This window comes from Pleurodeles waltl, chromosome 4_2 (genome assembly GCF_031143425.1).
Source record: "Pleurodeles waltl isolate 20211129_DDA chromosome 4_2, aPleWal1.hap1.20221129, whole genome shotgun sequence".
NCBI classification, from domain to species: Eukaryota; Metazoa; Chordata; class Amphibia; order Caudata; family Salamandridae; genus Pleurodeles; species Pleurodeles waltl.
In genome coordinates, this window is record NC_090443.1 from 945,279,863 (window position 1) to 945,304,283 (window position 24,421).

At 43.1% G+C, this 24,421-nt stretch overlaps 1 protein-coding gene across 2 annotated transcripts in view; it reads right to left on the bottom strand.

Annotated features, from left to right (window-relative positions):
• The window catches only part of LOC138293508 (vitamin D3 hydroxylase-associated protein-like), a 341,751-nt gene that overhangs the window by 168,220 nt on the left and 149,110 nt on the right, over positions 1-24,421 (bottom strand). For both annotated transcript variants that reach the window (XM_069232750.1, XM_069232749.1), the window contains exons 2-3: positions 21,041-21,154; positions 3,346-3,489 (exon numbers count right to left, since the gene is read on the bottom strand). In XM_069232750.1, the coding sequence (XP_069088851.1) occupies positions 3,346-3,489; positions 21,041-21,154 (258 nt within the window). The remainder of the gene's footprint in view (positions 1-3,345; positions 3,490-21,040; positions 21,155-24,421) is intronic.

Sequence of the window (24,421 nt, forward strand, 5' to 3'; positions counted from 1 at the left end):
TCGTGATGTTAGGGCTAAAAAAAGGTACTTTATTAGCATTTGGAGAAAAGAGGGCTTAGCTATTTCTTTTCACTTTGTCAAATGGTGCTAGGGGTCGCCCTAAAACCTAGAAGTTTGCACTCAATGTGGGTAAGAAAACCAGGTTTGTCCCACTCACAGCTATTTGCCACGCTGAAAGGGGTTCGGCATGACATTGCAGTGAAGGTATCTGACCTTGTGGAGCCCTACCCAGTTAAAGATTCCATCCCTGTCCCACAGTAAGGATTTTAAGTTCGACTTTTGGACGGGAGCAAGGCAGCAAAATTATCTGACCAACGAAGCACCATCGGTGGCCATGAAATTCAGGTTTGTCCTGGTCAGAGCTATTAGTGCCAAAACATACAGCTTTACTGGGAACTCAGCAATGATGCATCACACTTTGAGGGACTCACTGGCCATAACCTTGGAAATTGTCCCTGTGGAAGAATTTGACTTCCATTTGAGAGACCAGGGTCCAATTTTGTGATGCATCGAAAAGAGCCTGATTTTCCCTACCTGAGTAACATATCAAGGTATAAGTAAATACAAAGGTGGGAGAAAAATACAGAAAATGATCAGATGGACCCTAAGGGTCCCCTTGAAAATGAGGAATTACTGGGGAATTGGCAATTTTGGGTCCGATTCCCCAGTAATTCCTCATTTTATCCTGACTTATTTTTTTTTACTCAGAGATTTCAGTGTTAAAATAAACATATCTGCAGAAACACAACAGGAACATAGCCTTTGTTACCAGTCCCATTGCAATTAAGAGACCACTGACACTGGTTCGAAGAAAAAACTTTGACTAGAAAGACCTGCTTGGTGTATTCGCTCTGTGCTCCATAGTGGCCACACTGAGGTCCCAGTCAACTGCAAACTATTGTTATCAAACTTTTTCAACGTTCTTTTTGCCTTAAAACTTTAGAGATTAATTACTTTGATTCCCCCTACTTTAATGATCTTGGCTCCTTTCTGTTTGTTCACTAAATGTTTCCTTTTTTAGTTTGGGAATTTTATTGCATTGTGTTCTTTTGTTATTGGTAGTACCGCTGTAACTCAACCTGTATGTCTCTGGGGATTCCCTGCTGCTTCCCTCATAGCCACCAGGAGTTGATGCAGCAATTCTCTCAGAGCTGTGTTTTGTCCTAACCAGTATGTATTTATTAAGTTGGTAGGGGTCAGCCCTCCCAGATTAGTACCCTAATTTTTGACAGGCATACATCTATAAAGGGTAAGTGATGTGACAGATAGGGCCAGGAGTGTCATAGGACTCGAGCTACACCTCACTGATAAGGACCAAAAACAGTAAGCAGTCTGTCCTTTCTTGTATTCCCATTTAGAGGCAACTCGGCTGGGTCTGGACCATTACAAGTGAGGTGCTCCAAAAACTGATTTTAATAGAGTGGGTCCCTATCTGTAATGATACAGATGAGCAAACCAACAATGGACTGGAATGCAGAAATATGTCAGAGGGTCACCAGGAGTAAGTCAAAACAACAGTCCCAAAGCTTTCATATAAGTCATTGATGGGAATAATAAAACTCAAACTTTGTTTTATATACGGACGACAGTTTGTAGAGTTGTTGGTAAGTCTCTTTATTCAGAAAAGACCATGGTACTGCTGCATTAGGGTGCTGATGTGCCACCAAATTACATCAAATGGTTAGAGAAAAAGTCTTTATCAGTACAAGTGGAGCATGCAAGATCCCCATATACTGATTTCTCACTTGCTTGAAGGCAATAAACAGGAAATGTGTGGCTTGAGTGATGTTATAACCGCCACTGTGAAAACCATATATTATAATTCACAGTTAAAATCTAAAGATCAATGTTTACCTCTTGTGATCTTGAATAAATTGTTTATAACAAAAACATGAGGTAAATATTTCGGCAAAGTATCTTGATTAAAGGTAAGGAATTATGTGGATTTAGAGAGCACCTGAAGACATCTTATGAATACATGAATATCTTGGCATATATATTTTGTGCCTATGCTAGGTACATTCTTTTCAGACTTGAGTCTCTGCATCGATGGCACTCATCTTTGGAATAAAGAGCATCTATATATTGTGCCCCTTTTGATATGGAATGAATCTGAAAGATAACAGGCATAGTCAGTATAAACAGCAGCAAGACCTACTATAAATTTGTGTCTTTCTCTTTAACAGCACCCGAAGAACTCCTGTTGAATACCTCCAACGAGTCTGGCAGAATCGCATTCTTCTGATAGGCTCTAGCCAAAAGTTTGGCACTTTATCTATTAAAATGCTAGTCTACACTCAAAATCCTTGAACTTTGCCTGGCCAAAGACTTCACCTTTCAGAACGGTTACTGTGTTTGTTTAGATGATTTGCTTTCACCATTTTGCATGAATATGAGTATGTTTCTTCTCACATACTGCATATTGCATAAAATGTGAGTCATCTGGTTGTTAAGAGAATGGAAAGGAAAAAAGTAAAGAAGGAGAAGACGAGAGCAAACAAGAACAATATTATCAGAAGGCAAGAAGAAGTAGAAGACCAACAAAAATACCTTGGGAGCAATTCACAAAACATAGTAAATCTACACCAGTACAAGTACTCCGGTGATGGGTGCAGATGTACTACTTTTTGCAATTCACAAACATTTCCTGTAGTATGCTTAGGAAGCTGGGCTTGGCTCATGGTTCTAGATGTACTGCAATGAACGTCATGCAACATATTTCCCTGACCCCTGTTTTCCCAATGTATCATTCTATGTAGCATAGACTTAAGCATTGGAAAATGGTGCTGGTGTGAGCATTTTCTTTCTTTCGTACACAGGCAAAACATTTTCTGAGGTCAAAAGTTCCTTCGTTAACATCTCCTCCTAGTCTGGGGATGGTTAATTCCCATTCGCATCCTGGAAGTGGAGTTACTCTGGCCCTTGGCAGGAGTAAATCTCTTATCATTTGAAAGAATGGTTGAATGTGAATGGTTGAATTGGAGTTCATTAATGCTCACAAACATAGGACTTACAAACATAACCATGCGTTGTCCCACCCTCTTCCCACTTCTCACATTAAGGCAGGTACTGCCTATGGCTCCAGAGTCGTGGTGAAGAAACCCATAGTAGTAAATCCATTCATGCTTGCTAGAAATCTTTTTGTGAATTCCTGACAGCTGTAAATCAAAATATGTTTAGCTCTAAACTGATGTTTACAGCTGAAAATACCTACGTGAATTGTTTTTATGTACCGCTTTCTCCTTATAAGCTTTATGGAAATATGAATAGCTAATATTAAGAGTACCAGGATTGTGATCAGTGATAAAACCAGTGTTCTCTATGAAGAATGACTAACTTGCTTACCTTATAGCCCACATCATCCTTGATGCTGATGGGAACACAGTACAGAAGGCCTTTGTCTTTCTGTTTTTTCACTTCTTGGAGAAGAGTCTCGCAGTCAGGAAGAAAATCAGTCAAACAGTTCACCTCCTTGTGCACTTCCAGAGCCTGAAAAACAAGTTTATGAAATTGGCGTCAAATTCACGCAATCAGCAATTGGACGCAACACATTATAGAAACGTTTCGATTTTATTTTTGCTTGTCCTGCCCCTCAGTTGCTTTCTATTTGCTGATAAGAGGCTAAAGGAATGAGTAAAAACTGCAATATGTAAACCGCGTATACATATTGCAGTGTTTACTCATTCCTTTAGCCTCTTATCAGCAAATAGAAAGCAACTTAAACTTAAAAATATGTTTACTTTCTGTAGCTGCTTCAGGTTTCGTGACTAAGGCCATCTAGGGCAGTGCAAAGGGTACCAATGGGCAGGTGACTATTGATGGTCTTTCTTGGTTACAGGCAAATGCTGAGCCATGTTTAATATCAGTGGATGTTGTTATCAGCCTGTAACACAGTCCTTATTATCTAAAGATGGACTGTGTGCAGGACACACCTCAGTCTTTTCAGGGGATATTAATATGTTTGTATTTTACATCGCTTTGTAGACCCATGCCCAAATCTTGTGAGTACACACTCGCACCAGAGTACACCCTCACTGGTAACATAAATGAGGGTTGTTCAATTCAGACCAGATGGGCTGCATATGAAGGAGCGTGGATTTCTATACTGCATGAGAAAGAACCTTACTTGGATCTTTGGCATTTTTTTCTGCGTCACATGACCTTGTAGTGTGAGCCTACGTGAGAAAACCAGCATGAAGCCTCACAATCATCCTGAGAATGTTACCCCCTCTTAAATCAATGCCTGGGACCTTAGTAACTACCTTATAAAAACGCTATATAACTATTGCTAAACGCCACTGCCATTCAAATGGAACTTTTATGAACTATAACTGAACTTAAATTTTGATGGAGAAAGGATATAGAATTTTTACAGCCTCTGCGATAGCAGCACAGATACGGTGCTGGCTGGAAAACAGTTTTAATCTCACGTGCACTCTTGAAGTTTGTCCAGTAATTTGGGATTTAACAATAGCATATGTCATCAGAGCAGACAGAGTAGCCATGTCGGGTTGCCAGCCTAAGGGCCTCCCCGATGGTCTGGCCCTCCTGTCAGAATCATTGAAAAGAGCTCACTGAATGAGGACCTAACAGGGAGATAATCTCCCTCTGCACATAACCAGATTTGACCAATTATATGCTAAATTCAGCAACATCACCTTGAACATCCTTGGGGTTAATTTACCTGCCTTGGAACCGGAAGGCCTGTTTTAATTAACAAAGTTGCTGTTTGACTGAATATTGCAAGCAAGGCTGATCTTCCGCTCGCCTTACTCTGCTCCACAATAGCAGCCTCACGCCCCCATTGCTGGAGGAATGGAGCAGCCTTCCTTTGACACCAAAGGCAAGGTGCCAGAGGGCTGTAGTAGTCATATCCACCCACATTTTGTGCCTCTTGCTCATTTTGCTATTACAGACGGGAGCCGTGGATACTACCTCGGCCCCCTCTGTAATATGGAATATAAGTGGGCATTATTTCATTTGCACAGGGTGGTGGGCCAAAGCAAATGAGGAACCAGCTTTGTCATTGCTCTAGTGCCATATTACAGATGCAGCACAAGGTAAAGAAGTGTTTGGGAAGAGCAGTGACAGTGTGCCACATGAGAGGCGGCCGTCCGAGTGCAATGAGGTCCTAGGGACACAACAGGCCCCCCGTCTGTAGGGGTATCCACTGACATACTGCTCTCTCTGAAAATGATTCTGGGCCCCCTAGCAGTGAAAACAAGAGGCACAGTTTGAAATAACAGATCTGTTGTGTAGATGCTTACATTCAGAGATTGTATCTGCACTGGACAGAGTGCACTTTCTTCACACTGTCCTTGCCTGTTCGAGGTACACTCAACTGATGGTGCGCTGTGTCGTGGTGACATTGAAAGTGTCCCCATTATGTAATATGGCCCACGAGGTCATTGTATCCCGGGAGCGCGACCGGCATGTGCACCTGCTTTGTGAGCACCTGGGGCACAGACACTTGTGCATCCCCTCTGTAATACAGACAGATGAATCTGAGGGAAGTGAGGGAATCTCTTTTCCTCAGTACTTGCACTGTATTATGGACACAAGCACAATTCAAACATGCCCTTAGGCGATGCACTAAGAGTGCACCACAAAAAGGTGGCACACTTTTAGTGTGCCTCCTAAAGGCAGCCCTCTGGTGGGGAGAAAGAGGGTCCCACGGACCCCCCAGACATCCCCAGCAGGCGGCTACACTCACCTACTGTATCCACCTGCAAGGAGATCTCTCTCACTTCTTCAAAGTGCAGGTGGCACGCTGGCTGCACAGTGAAACACAGAGTGGCTTTTCAGCAGCTGCTCTGTATGTCACTTGAATACCCTGTCCCTAGGGTAGCAGCAGTTTGTGGGTGCCCCAAGGCCACCGCATTTTTATAATGCGACATACTTTCCCTGTTTGTGCCCGGTGCATCTTTTGAAAGGTGCATTGTGGTACAAACAAGTAAAGTTTGTTGTATACATAACACGGCCCAAGGTGTCTCGAAGTCCTGACATAGAAGAGCCAGCTAGCTGTGCTACCTGACCTATTCAAACTGTAAATCAAGGAGGCACAATCTTAGCCTGCATGGTAATCATGGATTAGTAACAAAAGTAGTTTGGGTTAGGGTTCTGCTACTGACAGACCAACAAAGTGACATGTTTATTGTTGGACTTTTGCTTATGCAGTGTCATCCCCAGACTTTTTTGCCTCCTGCCTCCTATATTTTTCTGACATGTTGCTGTTGGCTTTTCAACTCTGAGCACTTTACCCCTGCTAATCAGTGCTAAAGTGCATATGCTCTCCTGTTTAAATTGTATGTAAGTGGTTTATCCATGATTGGCATATTTGATTTACTAGTAAGTCCCTAGTAAGGTGCACTAGAGGTGCCAGGGCCTGTAAATCAAATGCTACTAGTGGGCCTGCAGCACTGGTTGTGCCACCCACATAAGTAGCTCTGTAATCATGTCTCAGACCTGCCCCTGCAGTGTCTGTATGTGTATTTTTACACTGTAAATTCGACTTGGCAAGTGTACCCACTTGCCAGGCCTAAACCTTCCCTTTCCTTACATGTAAGGCACCCCTAAGGTAGGCCCTAGGTAGCCCCAAGGGCAGGGTGCAGTGTATGGATAAGGTAGGACATATAGTAATGTGGTTTATATGTCCTGACAGTGAAATACTGCCAATTTCGTTTTCACTGTTGCAAGGTCTGTCTCTCTCTCATAGGATAATATGGGGGCTACCTTTAAATATGATTAAAGTGTAGATTCCCCTAGAGAGTAGATGGACAGGTGGAGTTTGGGATCCCTGAACTCACAATTTAAAAATACATCTTTTAGTAAAGTTGATTTTGAGATTGTGCGTTTGAAAATGCCACTTTTAGAAAGTGAGCATTTTCTTGCTTAAACCATTCTGTGACTCTGCCTTGTTTGTGGATTCCCTGTCTGGGTCAGTTTGACAGTTGGGTTGTTTTTCACCTCACACCAGACAGTGACACAAAGGGAGCTGGGGTGTGATCTGCATTTCCTGATTAGCCATCTCTGCTAGGAGGGAGGGGTGGAGTGGTCACTCTCATCTGAAAGGACTGTGCCTGCCTCTGACAATGCTGTCTCCAACCCCCTGGTGTGTGTCTGAGGCCTTGCCTGGGCAAGGCAGGATTTCACAAGAAGGTGTGAGTCCCCCTTTGAAGGAAGGTGACTTCAAAGACTAAAATGGGTATAAGAAGGGCACCCAAACTTACAAACTTTAGAAACACTTCTGGAATCAAGGGGAACCTCTGCCTGGAGAAGAGCTGATCGCTGAGGAACAAGTGCTGCCCTGCCTGTGACTGTGCTTTGTGGAGCTTTCCTGCAGTGCTGCTTCTGCCAGAGTAAGAGGGCAAAGACTGGACTTTGTGTGCCTTCCATATTGAAGAAGAAATCTCCAAGGGCTTGATGTAGAGCTTGCCTCCTGTTGTTGAAGTCTCAGGGATAGCAAAGACTTCTTCCTGCCAGCACCTGGAGTCTCTGGAGAGACCCCTACTCTGCTCTGTGGTGCCCTTCCAGTTCCTGGGACCCTGAAAGGAGAGGCTGGCAGCCTAAGGACAAAAATACACGCACCGAGCGCCGTGCGGAGAAAAGATCGACGCGAATCCGATCGCGGCTGAGAAAACGACGCGACGCCGGCTCCGCAGCTGAGAAACGACGCCGCAGGAAACGCGACCGAAGAATCGACGCCCGGAGCAGGAGAAACGACGCGCAGCATCGCTGACGAAGGCTGAGAGATCGCAACCTGCGCCGCGGGACTTTCGGACCGTCGCGGGGCTGGCTTTTTCGACGCGCATCGCCGTGCCGAGCTGTTTTCGACGCATATAACCGTGCAGGGTTATTTTCGACGCACACCGCCCGTGCGGGGTTATTTTTGACGCAAACCAGGTACATTTACACGCTAGCAGCGCTAGTGTGTTGTTACAACTACCTAAAGACTCTTTTTATTTTTAACCTTTAAAAAATCATAACTTGACTTGTGTATGTTGGATTTTTGTCGTTTTGGTCTTGTTTTGTCTAGATAAATATTTCCTATTTTTCTAAACTGGTGTTGTGTCATTTTGTAGTGTTTTCATTAAGTTACTGTGTGTGTTGGTACAAATACTTTACGCCCAGCACTCTGAGGTTAAGCCTACTGCTCTGCCAAGCTACCAAGGGGGTAAGCAGGGGTTAGCTGAGGGTGATTCTCTTTTATCCTAACTAGAGTGAGGGTCCTTGCTTGAACAGGGGGTAACCTGACTGTCAACCAAAGACCCCATTTCTAACATTTATGAACCCTAAACTTAAGAAGGTATGGGTCATAGGTTAATAAGAGGACTGTGTGCGAAGCATCAAAGCTCCATAAGTCACGCTTTCAAAAGCAGGCATTTCCCTTGATGTCAAAGTATTTTCCATCTTCATTGTGTGGGCAGTCTGATACCTTTTCAAGTATAACCTCATGTTTCCAGAGACTGATTTGTTTTTTTGGCGATGTTCCAGGAAGTCTGCAAACTGAGCATTTGGTAAATATGTTGCTGGTTTATACATCCTGATATGTCATTCAAGCCAATAGAGAGCAGGAAGTAACTTAGGCCCTCATTATGACCCTGGCGGTTGGTGGTAATACAGTGGAAAGTACTGCCAACAGGCTGGCGGTACTTTCCACCATATTATGACATTGGCGGTTTGGCTGAAGCCAAACTGCCAATGTACCACACCAACCGCCACGGCTGTAACAGCCGCCGGGCTGGCGATATCAATCTCCAGCCCAGCGGCTATTACTGTACCACCTGCGGGATAATGACCCTGCCTACCGCCATGGTTTTCATGGCTTCCTTACCGCCACGCAAACCATGGCGGTAGCGAATCCCTTCTCTGTCACTGATAGAGGTCTTCCCCACCCCTGAACCCCTCCCCAGATCCCCCCACTCCCCACTTCACACACACCCAACACCCCCCACCACTCCTCCCCTGTCAGAGCACCCACTTACCTGTGTTTAGGGGGTCCTCCGGGAGGAGACGGGACGGAGCACTGCTGCCAGCAGCAGCGTCCACCAGCAGAACACTGCCAGGCTGTATTATGGGTCATAATACGGCTGGCGGCAGTCTACTGGAGTGGCGCATGGCCACAGCTGGATTTCCGTCATCCTTCTGGCGGAAATCCAGCTGTGGTCATAATACAGCGGACAGCTGGTAGACGCGGAGATAGTCTTTTTGCGGCCGTCACATCGGTGGTAGGCGGTTTTTACCGCCAATGACATAATGAGGGCCTTAGTGTCATAAATTAGGGAATGTGAGAAAGTGAATTATTAATTGTGGTGAAGGGGACCTAGGCATGATTTCGGACCAACCACGATAGAGTGCTGGTCAGTTACACCAAATCATTTCATTCTGGTAGGGGATTTCACCTTGGGACTTAGTCTCTGAAATTGAAGTAGTTTCATAAGGTGAGGAAGCCACTGGATAAGATCATTCTGAAACAGTTGATTTGGGCTGGAAAAGTCAAATTTTACAGTCAGAGGGTTCAACAGCTGGATGCTTTTTGCGCCTTTGCTTGGATGCAGTCTCCTTTTTTTTGTAGGACAGAATCCTTATCCTCCAGTGGAACACGGTTGCAGGTTGACTTCAATGATCAGTTCTATAAGGCCAGATACCTTCTTGCAGAGTGCCCGCTCAAATGCATTTGCTGCTGCAGAGAAACTCCATGCAGGAGAAATGTGTTTCTTTAGCCCAGTGAAGTTGCACATTGGGTGGATTTGGGCAGTTGGTCCAGTCCAGGTGGTCCCGATCCCCCAAGAATCTAGAAATCTAACTTTTCAGGGATGTGAGGAGAAATGCATACAGACAGGGGTCCCAGAACCTCAGAAACAGCACAAGGGATCAAGATTCACTCCAGTAAGGCCCCGTCCAGATCCAGTTAATACTAGTCAGCTGGAAACGTCAGGAAAAGGCCTCTTACAGCCTGTTGCAGCTTTTTATGCCCCTGTAGCCACACATATCAGCCAACTGACATTTGATTCCACCTCTTTGTCTTGGATAGAAGCTGGACCAGATACATCCCTTCAGGTCTCCTCACACGCCTCAAACAGCAGGCGCAGTCCTTCTCTTACTCCACTGGTCCAGAAAGTGTTCTGATCATGTTACCTTGGGTTGACATATTTTTGCATGGCCCCAGCTGGTAGGTGAAGGGGACTGATGGGCATTTCATATCTAATGGGGTAAAGTTTCCCAGGGAAAATGCTACACACTTTTGTAGAAGTTCCTTCTCGCTGTCCTGCAAACAATTACACAGTGCATAATATTCTCAAACTCTAAGATGGGGGAAACACTTCTCTGCTTCTGCCCACCCACAAATGTGCCCAATACGTACTCACCTCCTGTTATCACTAACAACAGGTTCTGTGGAAGCTCTCTTCCCACTGGGATTAGTGCCAGCTTGCCTCTGGTACAAAAGCTGGTCCGCTCCATGTGTCCTTATACATTTACTTGTAACAGGGCAGACCCACTTGAAGTAAGTTCCCCAACTGGTCTTCTTGCCAAGGGAAGAAAAACACCTCCCCATACAGAGGCCATTGTCGCTGCTCTGGAGAAGTTTTCACACTTCATTTAATAAAAACTTGACTCTAAATTTGATTCCTTTAAACCAAAAGTGGGCAATGGGATGGGCCTTGTTGTGAGGGTGACTTTAATGTTCTTCTTTGCCTGCCCACGTATCTGAATGCCTGTATTTTTTATGGATGCTGATGGGAATATTATGTCTATGTTTTCTCAGGATACATCTGGTAACAGTATTAACATCTGATGATAATATAGTTGGAGAACATGTAAAACATAGCTTTGCTATGAGTGATCATCTTCCCCAAAGCCTAGTCATTGACCTTGCCAACTGGCAGGCAGTGATTTGCCCTCTTAGGAGAGTTACAAGTTTTTTTGCCCAAAAGAAAAAAAGCTACCTGCATTAACTGAAAGTTTGTAATTGCAGAAATGTTTGTGTCTCCGCTGGTCAAGGCTAATCATAGCTTGTTTGATGTTTGTGTACATTCAGAGGCTGATGTGGCCCATATTAAGAGAGTGTTTATCCTTTCAGAGGCAACTGGTTGGGTACTATGTAGGCCAGATAACGGGATCAGAGAAGAGAAGGTGATGGCTTTATGCAGCCTGCTCCAAAGCCCACAAAGAGTTATCAGCCTCTCTTCATAAACCCCTAGGTCTGCCCCCGAACTTGATATTTATTCAAAACCAAACTTAATGGTGAAGTTGTAGTTATAAAAATGTGCAGGAAAAGTAACTTTAAGAATGTTTAATTTTCTCTACCTAAAGCTCTTGGAAGCAAATATACATTAGCTCTTCAGCAGATGCCCAGCAAGTACTTGACTTTAATTAAGTATGATTCAGATTTAGGCATTGAGATTAAACGTCATGGCCTAGATTTCTTTCGTATGTGGTACTGCAAGGAATGGCAATCGTTTTTGTTTTCCTTTTGTTTTGTTATTTGGCAATTTTATCAGCTGTAATGTGTCTGTATATATCATTATTACATTCTTTTTTCTACATGTGATACATATTTATTTTCTTCAGGCGATGTAAATATGTATATTTAACATTACAATTCTACTCTCATGTAGTTAATAAAAACTTCGTGAAACATGTTTTACTAAATATGTAAGACAATTTTTGTTGACACGGATTATCTGGATGACAGAATGCTTATTAACTTGTGCCCATGGTTTCGGTCAACTGGAAAAGGAATGATTATCCGAGAGAAAAGCGTGTGTTGTCAGATGGACATATTAATAGCGGTGAGATCACACTAGGCAGGAGAAACCAGTGCTTTGGAAATTTCCATTTATAGTGTGATTGAGTGAAATACTAAAAGGGAACCTGTTCTGTCCCGCGTTATACAGCGTGGCAATCTTTTTAGAAACAACTATTGCACCTTCCACGTAGAGTTTTGATTCCCTTCAACGTCTTTACTTGCTTTCATTCTGGCATCCATACAATAGTGGCAGAAACATCCAAACTTCATCAGAAAAACAAAAATCTTTAAGGCCCTGCACTTGTTTTTCTACAAATTAAGCACTGCTAGAAACACTTTTGTACCCCATAACTAAGAAACCAAACACATTTTAGAAGAGAGGTAGCTGCAAGCAAGGGATGTCAAAAGCCACTGCGGGGACAGAGATCAAATTAAATATGTTTGACAGGAGGATAAATAGGTCTATTCTAAAACAAAATATCCTGGTACGTAGCCCACGAGACAGGTGAAGCCCTGTACTTATTAAAATTATAGTGCGCTAATCATTCATTTTTAACACTTCTAAATTAAGCTTGGGCTCCCAAGGAAGTGAAGGAGAAACCACCATTTTAATAGAGCTTAAGTAGACAATATAATGGTACGGCTTTGACGTCAGTGTCCATGTCTCAAAAGATGTAAAAAACCAAACAATCTTATGGAACGTTTAGGAAAAAATAAATGTTCACGAAAGTTATTTGAGAGAAATTGCATACACTCCTTTATGGGAGAAAGGCAGTCCTTGTAATGCATTGAAAATCTGTAATTTATCTGATCATACAACGCAGTAATGGATTTACTTTAACATGCCTCCTAAAGTAAGCTGGAAATCTCTCAAATAGGGACCATTGAAAGGTTACCCTTCCTTTCCCAACATTACACCAGTTGGGTCAGATTCACAACATCAAGCAAGCACATCCACAAATTTGCATGTGCACTTCTATTTCATGCATAAAGTGGGTAGACTGGATGGGGTGGATTGGAGAGGGCTTGACTTAAATGGGGACGGCAGATTGAATTGGAGTGGGGTAGATTTAATCGGTTTGGGTGGGCGGTTTGGATTGATAGGACTGTAGTGGGTGGAATGGGGTGAGGTGGATTGAATTAGAGTGGGGTTGTTTGGAGTGGGGTGGCTTAGACTGGAGGGGTGAACTGGGCTGGATTGAATAGAAATGCGGTGGACTGGAGTAGTGTGGATTGGAGTGGGTTGAATGGATTGGATTGAGAGTGTTGGATTGAAATGGGGTAGATTGGAGTAGTGTGGTTGGGATGCGGTGGATTGGAGTGAGGTAGACTGGAGTGGGGTGGACTTGATGGAGTGGATTAGAGTGGGGTGGTTGGATTGGAATGGGTGGGTTGGACTGGAGTGGGGTGGAGTGGAGTGGGGTGAACTTGATGTAGTGGATAGGTGGGTTGGATTAAGGTGGAGTTAGGTGAGGTGGACTGGAGTGGGGTGGGCTGCAGTGAGGTAGAGTGAGGTAGGCTGGGGTGGACTGGAGTAGGGTGGACTGGAGTAGGGTGGACTGCATTGAGGTAAGATGGATTGGAGGGTGGGGAAATGAGTTGAGTGAGGTGGTTTCAAGTGGGGTGGACTAGAATGGGTTGGAATGGAGTGAGGTGGAATGGAGTAGATTGGATTACAGTGAGTGGATCAGATTGGGGTGAATTGGATTGGTGTAGGGGGGACTGGAGTGGGGTGGATTGGATTGAGGTGAGGTGGATCGGAGTGGGTGGACTGGAGTGGGGCAGATTGTTTTGGATTGGAGTGGGGCAGAGTGGAATGCGGTGGATCATTTTTGATTGGAGAGTGGGCAGATTGTTTTGGATTGGAGAGTGGGGCAGATTGTTTTGAATTGGAGAGTGGGGCAGATTGTTTTGAATTGGAGAGTGTGGCAGATTGTTTTGAATTGGAGAGTGGGGCAGATTGTTTTGAATTGTTTTGAATTGGAGAGTGGAGCAGATTGTTTTGAATTGGAGAGTGGAGCAGATTGGAGTAGGGTGAATGGTTTTGGACTGGAGTGGGGTAGATTGTTTTGGATTGGAGTGCGGTGGATTGTTTTGGATTGGAGTGGGGTGGATTGATGTGAATTGTATTGGTGTATGGTGGTCTGGGAGGACAGAGGTGGATTGGATTGGGGTGCGGTGAGGTGGATTGAATTGGAGTGAGGTAGATTGGTTTGGGCTGGATTGGATTGGTGTGGGGTAGACTGGTGAATTGGAGTGGGGTAAATTTTGGGATGGAGTGGGTGAACTGAAAAGAGGTAGATTGGAGTGGGGTGGATTGGAGTGGGGCATATTGGATGGGGCAGATTAGAATGAAGATTGTAGTGGGCAGATTTCTTGGATTGGAGCAGATTGTTTTTAATTGCAGTGGGGAGGATTGGTTTGGATTGGAGGGGACCTACTGATTTGGGAATATTGTTATGGATTGGAGTGGGAGAGTTGCAGTGGATTGGACTGGAGTGGGGTGAATTGGGGTGGATTGGATGAGTTGTTCTGGGGTGAGGTGGATTGGATTGGAGAGGGGTAGATTTTATTGAGCTGGATTGGATTGGAGTGGGGTTGATTGGATTGGAGTGGGCTTGATTGTGGTGGATTGGAATAGGATCAGTGGATTGGAGAGGGGCAGATTGGAGAGGGACAAACTGGAGAAGGGCACACTGGAGAAGGGCACACTGGAGAGGGGAAGATTGGAAAAGGGCAGATTGTAGTGGATTGCAGTGAAGCAGATTGTAGTGGGTAGATTGTTTGGAATTGTAGTGGGGAAGATTGGATTGGGGAGGATTGCTTTGGATTGGAGTGGGATAGATTGTTTTGGATTGGAATGGGGAAGATTGTTTTAGATTGGAGTGAGGCAGATTTTAGATTGGAGTGGATTGAGGTAGATCAGTTTGGAGTTGGGTGGACTGGGGTGAGGTTGACTAGGGTGAGCCGGACTGGATTGGGGTGAAGTAGATTGGATTGAGATGGATAGGGGTGAATTGGATTGGTGTGGTCTGGAATGAATTGGAGTGGGATGGATTGTGTTGGATTGGAATAAGGTGAATTGGTATGGAGTGGGAGGATTGGGGTGAGGTGGCTGGATTGGATAGGGGCAGATTGTAGTGTGGCGGATTGGAGTTGGGAGGATTGGATTGGGGCAGATTGGTGTGGAGCAGATTGGGGACAGGCAGTTTGTAGTGGGATGGATTGGAGTGGGCAGACTGTTTTGGATTGGAGTAGGGCAGATTAGAGTGGGACAGATTGTTTGGATTTGAGTAGGGGAGATTGTGCTGGATTGGTGTGGGGCATATTGTTTTGCATTGAAGTGGGGCAAATTGTTTTGGATTGAGAGGGGCAGATTGTTTTGAATAGAGGTGGAGCAGAGTTGAGTGGGGCAGATTACACTAAAGCACATTGCTTTGAATTGGAGTGGGGTGAATTGTTTAGGATTAGAGTGGGGCAGATTAAAGTGGGGAAGATGGGAGTGAAGCATATTGTTTTTGGACTGGAGCAGATTTGTTTTGGATTTTCGGTGGGGTGGGGCACAGCGGGTGGGTTGGGAGGATTATAATGTGGTGGATTGGATTAGATTGGGGTGAGTGGTTTGTATTGGAGTGGGATGGCTAGGATTGGTCTGGGGTGGACTGGACTGAGTGGGGTGATTGGTGTGGATTGGAGTGGGGTGGATTTGGGTGTACTGCACAATTATGTGTTAAAGCATTTCAGAAATTACACATAAGAAATAAACAAGGTCACATTGTAATATTCAGAACAAGATATTTATCATCTTTTGAGAACAGAGCCCACAACCAAAATCATTAAAAAAAAAACATGAGTGCAACATGAAAAATGAAGGCTTGGAAAAATAAAAGAAAGTTAACTATAGAAAATAAGCTTTTCCAATTTTTTTGTCCTGCTGGCCACTTATTTGCCAGTCACACACCTTCTGTTTGCATGCCACTAAATTTTTTAAAAAAGAACAAAATAGTACCTCAATCATGTGAGGAGCAGTGAACGGGCACAGATTAAGTTGACTCAATCTGTGCTTGGTCCCTGCTCCAATGTAAGGAATGGATGTGACATTTGCAGTGCGTTAGTCAATTACAATGCTGCAAAGAAGGGCACTGATGCTAACAAATGGTAAACGGGTAGGCACCAAGCCCTTTTTTTGTAAACAAGGGTCTTGCAATCAAGACGCATGTGCTAGTGCATACACTCACAGGCTTGCCCCTAAAAAGTGTGATGAAATGAAGGAGAAAAGACAACAACATATTTAAAATCACATAATGGGGAACAAGGGTATTAATTTGTAAATTGGTAAGGCAAAAAGCACCTAGAAAAAGTAAAGCACCAACAAAAAAAAACAACAGTTGATGATTGACCATGATCTAGGTACAATTTCAGGCCAACAGCAATAGAACAGAGCTTGACTACACCATGCTGGTCCCAGTCAGTTTATACCTTAGAACATACCCTCTGAAGTGGAAGTCAAGCAGCAGGGTAAAGTCCAAGGCAGAGGCCTCCGAGTGTCCCTTTAACTCATCATCAAGCCCCCTCTGAAGCTGTTGGTTTTGCAGTCCAAAGCTATAAGCAAGACAAATCTGTATTTTGTAGCAGCTGAAGTTGCTTTTTTGCGGAGTTGAATCTGTTGTCTCGCACCAGTCGAGGGTCTTACCTTCGAACTTGGAGCCATGTAATTTAGTGCTCCATACATTTTTACACCAAATATGTTTACTGTGTGATGGCAATATTAACCTGTGTGCACTATATTAATCAAAATGTTAGTGGTTGGCTGTACTTAGCTAGAGTGAATCCACATTTATAGAATACAACAATAATCCCTATATTTGCTTAAGTTAACTGTGCCAACTCATCTATCATTTTTCTCTTAACTTTGGCCTGTGACGAGCTCAAGCCACTTGAACTGTTTTTTTTCTTAAATGCTCTAAGTTTCACGTTCTTCTTTTCTCTGCAGGTGCTTATAAAAAAGCTCTTGTTAGTTAGAATAGCCTTTTTGCTTACTGTTGGGGAAATGTTATATTAGGCAGTTTAATGAGAAGTTGCCCATGGATGAGCAGTGTGCAGGGCTGGGAGAGTGCCTCCTGTATCAAGCAGACCAGACTGTTGCTAAGGCAAGGCCATACAGCTGCATACATCTTTGTTTAACACTGTGAACTGAGGAGTCTTCCTGCTTCCAGAGAACAGCTCTTGATTGGACTGTCCAGGGGGAGCTGGTGGGACAGGCTTCCAGAATCTTCTATCATGTAACAATTGTGTGCTCCTTAGAATAGTTTAGCACATTCTATCCTTACTTTGCTGAAAAAAAAGACCTTTCGCGAACTCTGCTGATTCTCCTTGTCCAGGGTGTTGAGCTTCATGCCTGAGCACCCGTGCCTTTTCTCTGAACCCTAACTTGGCTTTTCTGATGTAGCTACCATCCTCTTAGAACTTCCCCTTGCTACTTTCCATGCTTTTTAAGGTAGAAAACTCCTGTATTAAACCAATTTATTTCCTTGTTCTGTGATCTCAATGTCATCATAATTGTTTATCTTTTCACTTATAACACAGAACTTTAGATTGCACGATTATATAAATATACAAGCTTGCCAGATAAATTGATTTATTGATTGATTTGTACCTTCATGGTTTGGACACCATCATTTGTCATTTTTATTAAGCCAAATTTGTTTCACTGAAATTGAAATGTATTGCCAACCCTAGCTTCTTTCATGTGCTTCCAGTAGACCGCTAAATGTCCAGAGAACCAGTGAAGAGTCCTGTATCATGACTATACTAAAGCTTTTAGGTACAGGAAGAACTCTGCCAGATCAGACTGGGGGCCTGATTTATATTTCAGCGTAGAGGATACTCCATCACAAACGTGATGAAAATCTTGTCTGTCATATTACTAGTGCAATATATCCTATGGCATTTGTAATACAGCAGATTGCATATTTGTCACAGAGTATCCCATCTGCCAAAATATATATCAGGCATTTAATCTCTTTTTTTAGCACTCAAAATCATCCACCCATGCAAAGTTGGAGGCTGTCCCTGAACTGACCACTGACCTGGTTTTCCGTGTGTCAAAAACTTTAGAGCAGGACAAACCTGGTTTTCTTGCTCACCTTTGGTGCAAACTCCTGGGCAAGCCTCTTCACCATGTCCCAGTACTCTTGAGGTCAACGTTTCTTGTTCCCACTTTTCTCCAACTGCACTCAAAATCGTCCCACCAGGCAAAGTTGGAAGCTGTCTACAAGCTGACCGCTGAACTGGTTTTCTGTTTGTCAAAAACTTTAGAATAGGACAAACCTGGTTTTCCTTCCCACCTTTGGTGCAAACTCTTGGGCAAGCTTCATAACCATGTCCCAGTACTCTTGAGGCCGACATTTCTTTTTACCATTTTTTTCCAAATGCTGGGAAAGTGCTTCCTGATCAATCCACGAGTCCCCAGGTCCTCTAGGCAGGCTTCTAGGTGCCAGGTCCAGCAACAAAAAGGACTCCTGCAGAGTCCAGTCCTCTAAATCCAGCTGGGCCTCAGCGGTCCGGAGTCATTCTGCTTTTTGCGTTCCTGGAGCACGCAAATCGGAGGTTAACCACCTGACCTTTGGAGGGCATTTTCAGTCCTTGGTGCCAGGCAGACATCAGGAGAATTATTTTTCTCACTAAGACCTTTTTGTTCAAGTGTAGTCTTCCCAGAACTAGTAATGCTCTGAGGAGTTGTGGTGATGTGTCAGTTTTATCCAATGCACTGTACAGAATTGTCTCTTCCCAATCCTGTCTACTTTCTTAGCTTTTGCATCACTTCCTCTTCACTTTACTGTATAAAATTCCCAGAACCCCCTAAATATAAGATGGCTGAATCCTTCTTCTCGCTGGAAGAGTTCCAGACATGTCCCTAGCAACCTCTATTTAAATGAGGTCACCTCCCCTCAGTAAGAGTCAAAACGGATGCTCCCTCCTACTGTGTTTTAAGGACCAAATTTATCAACATTTTGCTCTGTGTTTGTGCCACAAAAGTGACATAAACATGGGCAAAGTGTTGGTTTTAGGATTTATTTTCCTTGGCAAAGCATGTTTTGCACTGGAAAGTAGCCCTAAAGTGACAACGTAGAATGCTGTGTTTTATTGCACCAATGGGACACACTGTGGGTGGTACATGAGCATTCCAGTGTAGCCATTCATGGTTTTTGATGCAAATCCCTTCATACTAAAAAGGATGCAGTGGGAATTTGTGTCAGAATATTATGTTTCCTCATGACAAGCGTAACAAGTGGGAAAAGGTTTTTTTTCTAAAAAAATATCTAAGTTTGCACGTGTGCTGTAATGTACCGCAGACATACGAAGTTAGAACACTTTTTAATTATGTCTAAGCATAGTATTTTGTACTGGAAGAGTACCCTTTTTGTACAAAACCCAAGCTTGACATCACAAAATCACCCTTGATCTAAGGTGTAAGGGTGTGTGCATTGGCACAAGGCAGACTAAAGTGCTCCAGTGCAGGGAGAGTGAAAAACAGAGCCATTTCTTAGAAAACATGATACTGTTCTACTCTCTCCACTTGATGCGGAATAGAGGAGTGTTGCATTGCATCACTTTCTAATAGACTCCCAGATGGCAAGTCCTGGCTAAGAAGGTAGTTGGTGACAACATCCTCGACTTTCTGAGCCCAGAGGCCAAGCCATGTCGCCTGGAGAACAAGGTCATTAAACTCGGCCAGGAATGTGTAATCAGTATTCAGTAGTAGAACTGGTTTTAAGCTAGTACTTGCTTAGGCAACCCAAAGTACATTTTTATGAATTAACTTTTTCAACTACATTTATCAAAAATTCGAATTCACCATTACATCACTTTTTGAACATGAAGTGGAATTTGTTTACTACCTCGGGACAAATCAATTTTTCTCAAGTTTAGTAGTTCTGTAATGTATCATTTAGGTGTGTTTAGGAGGAGCTGATTATCATCTAAATAAAGCAAGGATCTTCAATTTACCAACAGCCTTGAAATCCTTGGTCGTATACAGCTGTGATGTAGCTGCTGCCAGTGGCCCTAGCTGCAGTATAAACAACTGAGGTGAGAGAGGGCTGTTCTGCATTTTGCTATTTATGTTGAATATGTCCAACATAAATCCACCTCTGTTGATTTGGGCAATGGCTGTCAATGCGGACGTTTCACTTTTCCAACAAAAGTTGGTCTAATGCCAAACCGAGATTACTAGTTGATAACTTCACTCTTTGACTTGTTGACAGCACCAAGTTCTTGGGCTTCTACACTGACACCAATATGAGAATGAGGGCTCAAAATAATCAGGAGATGACGACAAAGCAATGGTGGCAAAAACTGGTAGCTTTGCAGAATGAAACAGAGGAACGCCCTTGGAACCTCTGTCCAGTCTCTGGTCCTTTCAAGTCTCAAATGAAGCAATGCTAAGCTAGCCAGAGTCCTTGATATTCACCAGACTCCACTGAAGAAGGTTTTCTATACAGCTGCACGCCTCATGAAAAGTCTCCACAAGTACAACAATATCACATTTACTCACAAAGGACTCAGCTGATTCTCAATGGCTCGGTCACTATGGAGACCTGCTGCACTGTACACAAGGCGGACAAATCTGGCCCACCATAACACCTGGTGACCAAGATTTAAGACCCCTGCAGATGCTGACTGGAAATCAGGAAAAGCAGGGAAAAGACAGGACACTAGCCATTCTCCTGCCAGACTCCCAAGATCTGGAACAGCATCCTGGCCCATGACGAGCAGGCTGCAATCTTTCTCCACTTGTGCAAGAAACATTAGACCCATCTCCTAAATTAATACCACCTCAAAAGGTGAATATCCAGTTCTCGGCCACTCCTCACTTCCTTTCTTTACTCAGCCTTCCGAGTAAGGCTCACCCCAGCACCCTTCTCCACTGCAAATAACTGCCCATTATGCAGTTGGCCCACTAGCCCCTTTCTGCACTACCCACAGTAAAACTACAGTTGTTTGTATCTAGGGTCTCACAATACGAGTCACACACATATATTCATAGTTATGTGCTTTGGCCAGATGTGTGTGTGTGGTGAGACATTAGTAAGCGTGCATTGCATTTTACTGTATGCACCCTTTGGTCCAATGTGTCAGTCCAATAAAAGGAACCACCACGGGCAACATGCAAAATGTTGAGGGGTTAAAGCGAAAAGGGCATCTGTCACCATTTCAAATATAGTTTTCACCAGCAGGAAACGCAATGCAGGTTTCAAAGTTGATAGTGTAAAACACAGTTACTCTGACCTTTTCAATGTAGGTGTAAAGGACGCTTTCTGGAGAGAGGGATCCGTTCTTGAGCTTGTCAGCCAGCTGTGAAAGGGAGAGTGAAAGAATGGACTCTGCCTCTTGCGGAGGATGCTGAAAGAAAAAAAAATGCACACGTTGTCACACAAAAAAGAAGAGTTATTATGCAAGTGTTTTATCAGTCAATTTTACACAGAAGGTTTTTCTAAAGTAAGAAGTACGTGCACCCTTCGCACTTCTCCTTAGTCTTGTAATCTGTGAAATTATGTGTTTAGGGTGCACTTTGTTTACGTGGTACAGCTGTCAATAAATTAGGATTGATGTCTAGCTTGTATAGTGGTTCTGCTGATTTAGAGTTTTGCACACCTATATTTAAACAGCACATTAGATGCGATTTGCGTTTCCTCACAGAAAAAACAACCGTGTGGTTCGTGCAGGGGTTGCCAAAGCAGATGACGTACAAGTAGCAAAATAGTCTCATTATTTGAATTTATTGTAAGAATAAAAGTAGGAGCTGTAGACCTTTGGGATCATTTCAGGTCACGTTCAATTAGACATCTTTTTTGAGCCAGATCTTTGCCGAAATTAACAATATTTTATGAAAAATGTCATTAAAAACGAACTATGAAAAATTTCCTGGGAACCCGTAATTTTACAATACATGAAACTTAAATGTAATATTTCTTTAAAAAAATAATTTTACATAGAAAATGCATTTTAAAGACGGTGATCACTACTTAACTCACCCTTATCCCAAATGTATGCTAATTCCTAAGAGTCACCCCACTTCTTAACCTGACCCCAACACCTAGCGCTGAATCCTTTCTCTAAACCTTACCCCCACAATATTCCCCGCACAACCCTTGCCCTCTTTTGAAACGCTTATCATTTTATTTTTAGGACATTTGCTATTTTCCTTATGATATTGAAAAACATTAAGGCGAGATATTTAATCACAATTGTTATATTTCCTTTCTTCATAGTCTTTTTTTATAATGATATTCTTTCAGAAAGGGCCCTTCGTCTTGGCATAACAACGTGGTATATATGTGAAGAAGCGTGTTTTCTAAATCAATTTGAAAATTGCACAGAAGCAGAAAGGAATTTTATTAAAAATATTTAATCTAAATTTCAATTTTTTTTTTGTTTGCTTTCACTGAAAAGGTGGGCGTCAGACAATAAGTATGCTGGTGGGCAAATGTCTCAGTGATTTAACATTGGTCCCCTACAGCTGAGGTAACTGACTCCCTACGAGGTTCTCATCCTTCAAATCTAAGAGATTCTTAAATTGAGTATTATTAAATTGGGTTGTAGATACTGATGTCTGTTACAGCGTTTAGAAAAGGGAGAAATTGATATGAAGAACTATGCAAGAAACACAGTAATAATAGTAACCCTGTTATTAACATTATTAAAACCAGCCAAGAACATACCATACTTCCTAGAATTGGTTATAAGTTTGAAACAGAAAAAAAAAAATCACAAACTACAACCTAGTGTAACAAGTGGTTTGATCTGAAAGTGGATGTTAGCAGATACAATTAATGTTTTCCAAGAGTACAGCAGTCACATCAAAAAATGAGATACTTTAGAAGACAGCAGAGAAGGACAAATGTGTGTAATACTCACAGAACTGAGAAGATCAAGTAAAATTGCTGGATGAAAAAACTAAACAGGGTACCTGGCCTGTGTTACAAATGGTGCTCACTGGGACAGAGTAGTGCAGAAAGATGTGTTGTACATACAGTCGTGATGTGCATCTTATGTTTCACAGTAATAATTAACGAACATCGTATCTTCTTATCTGATGTTGGCATAGAAAAGTTCCTTCTAAATTTGGGGCACACGCAGCTACATGCCACTATCGTAAATTACAAATATGGGCCTGGTTCACAAAAGATCATCCATTCGCACACCCAATTCATCCGACTTCGTGAATGTAAAGCCATAACTCAATGCACAAACATGAATTGTGGTTCTTGAATGCACACACTGCAACTCGTGTGAACTATGGTGCAAAGTGGAGGCAGCGGGCCTCCTCTCCTGTGTGTTTCACAAGGGCACGAACAGATGCTTTGCACCCATTTTTGCTGTCGCAAAGCATGGAATGGTTCCTGATTGACCAGGCCATACAACAACTGTTTGAAAAGTGTCAGCTGTCACTCTTCAATAGGTTACAATGTGGATGTGATGTCTGCTGTCAATGGGCGGTGCGGGCCGATGGATCCACGCGGCCTGCTGTCAAATTCAGTGTGCCACTTTTTGTGGCATTGTGAACTAGCGTGACCTACTTTTGACTATGAGCCGATTCCTGCCATGCTAGTGGTCGGTAGGGACGCAGTTTGCAAATTAGTCTCCCATTGCACTACGAACGGAACACTGTGCAAAACACTGCTCTGCGACGAGCTTCTTTCTGCATTTTGCCAAAGGTGTAAACTCATTGAATGCTTGTGTTATGTTCCATTAGGTGGTACAGCCTGCAATTGCCTAGTACAGTTTTGTCACCTGTTTATAAGGGACACATATGGGGCGAGAGTCATATGCAGTCCGAGGGCTTCTTCCAGCTGGGCATATACAGAGATGTGTAGAACACCTCCATTCTGGGCCACTCCCAATAATGTGTAATGCAGACTTTAAACAACTTGTACAGTCATTATTATACTGTGAACATGTAATGGGGTGTAATGTTTCAAAATACTGAATTTGGTGGAGTATCTTTGTGGCCCCCCTCTCCTGTAAAGCAATACCAGTAATAGAATCCAAACTCGGGTATTCTCCAGCTTTCATCCTCCAAGGGGGAACACAATATGTACTTTTCGCACATTGAATTTTACCAGCTAGAACATGGTTATTGTATTATTGGTGCTGTGTAGCACCAAAGTTCATGCCTATTTGGTTTCAGAGTATACGCTTCCCTTCATCTGGCAGATCAGTATTGTATAGATTATGGGCTGGACACATTGCCATCTGTGTAGCCGTGGATGCTGTGGTTGGTATAAGGAAGTGTGGTCCTTGGGGTCCCTAAGGGCCCATGTTAGTTAGACTCATGTAATAAATAAATATTCTTTGGGCACATTCTTTAATCAATCAGTTCTTACTTTGAGGCAATATTAATGCCATGGGACATGACCACACGAAGTACTCCAAAGTGAATTTGTGTGACTTAAAAGATTCTCCCTTGAGTTTTGGCCAATGAGCCAAACTGCATGATGTAATGCTACTCTCTTCTATGTGTGAGTCAACAGTTTATTTTGTGCATGACAAACACACATAGAATTTTTTTTCCACAAACATGGAGTGAGAAACTGGAATATTAGTTGGGGTGTATGTAGTCAAACACAAATAATAATGTCACTGTTAGGTCCAGTAAAGGTTTCAGCA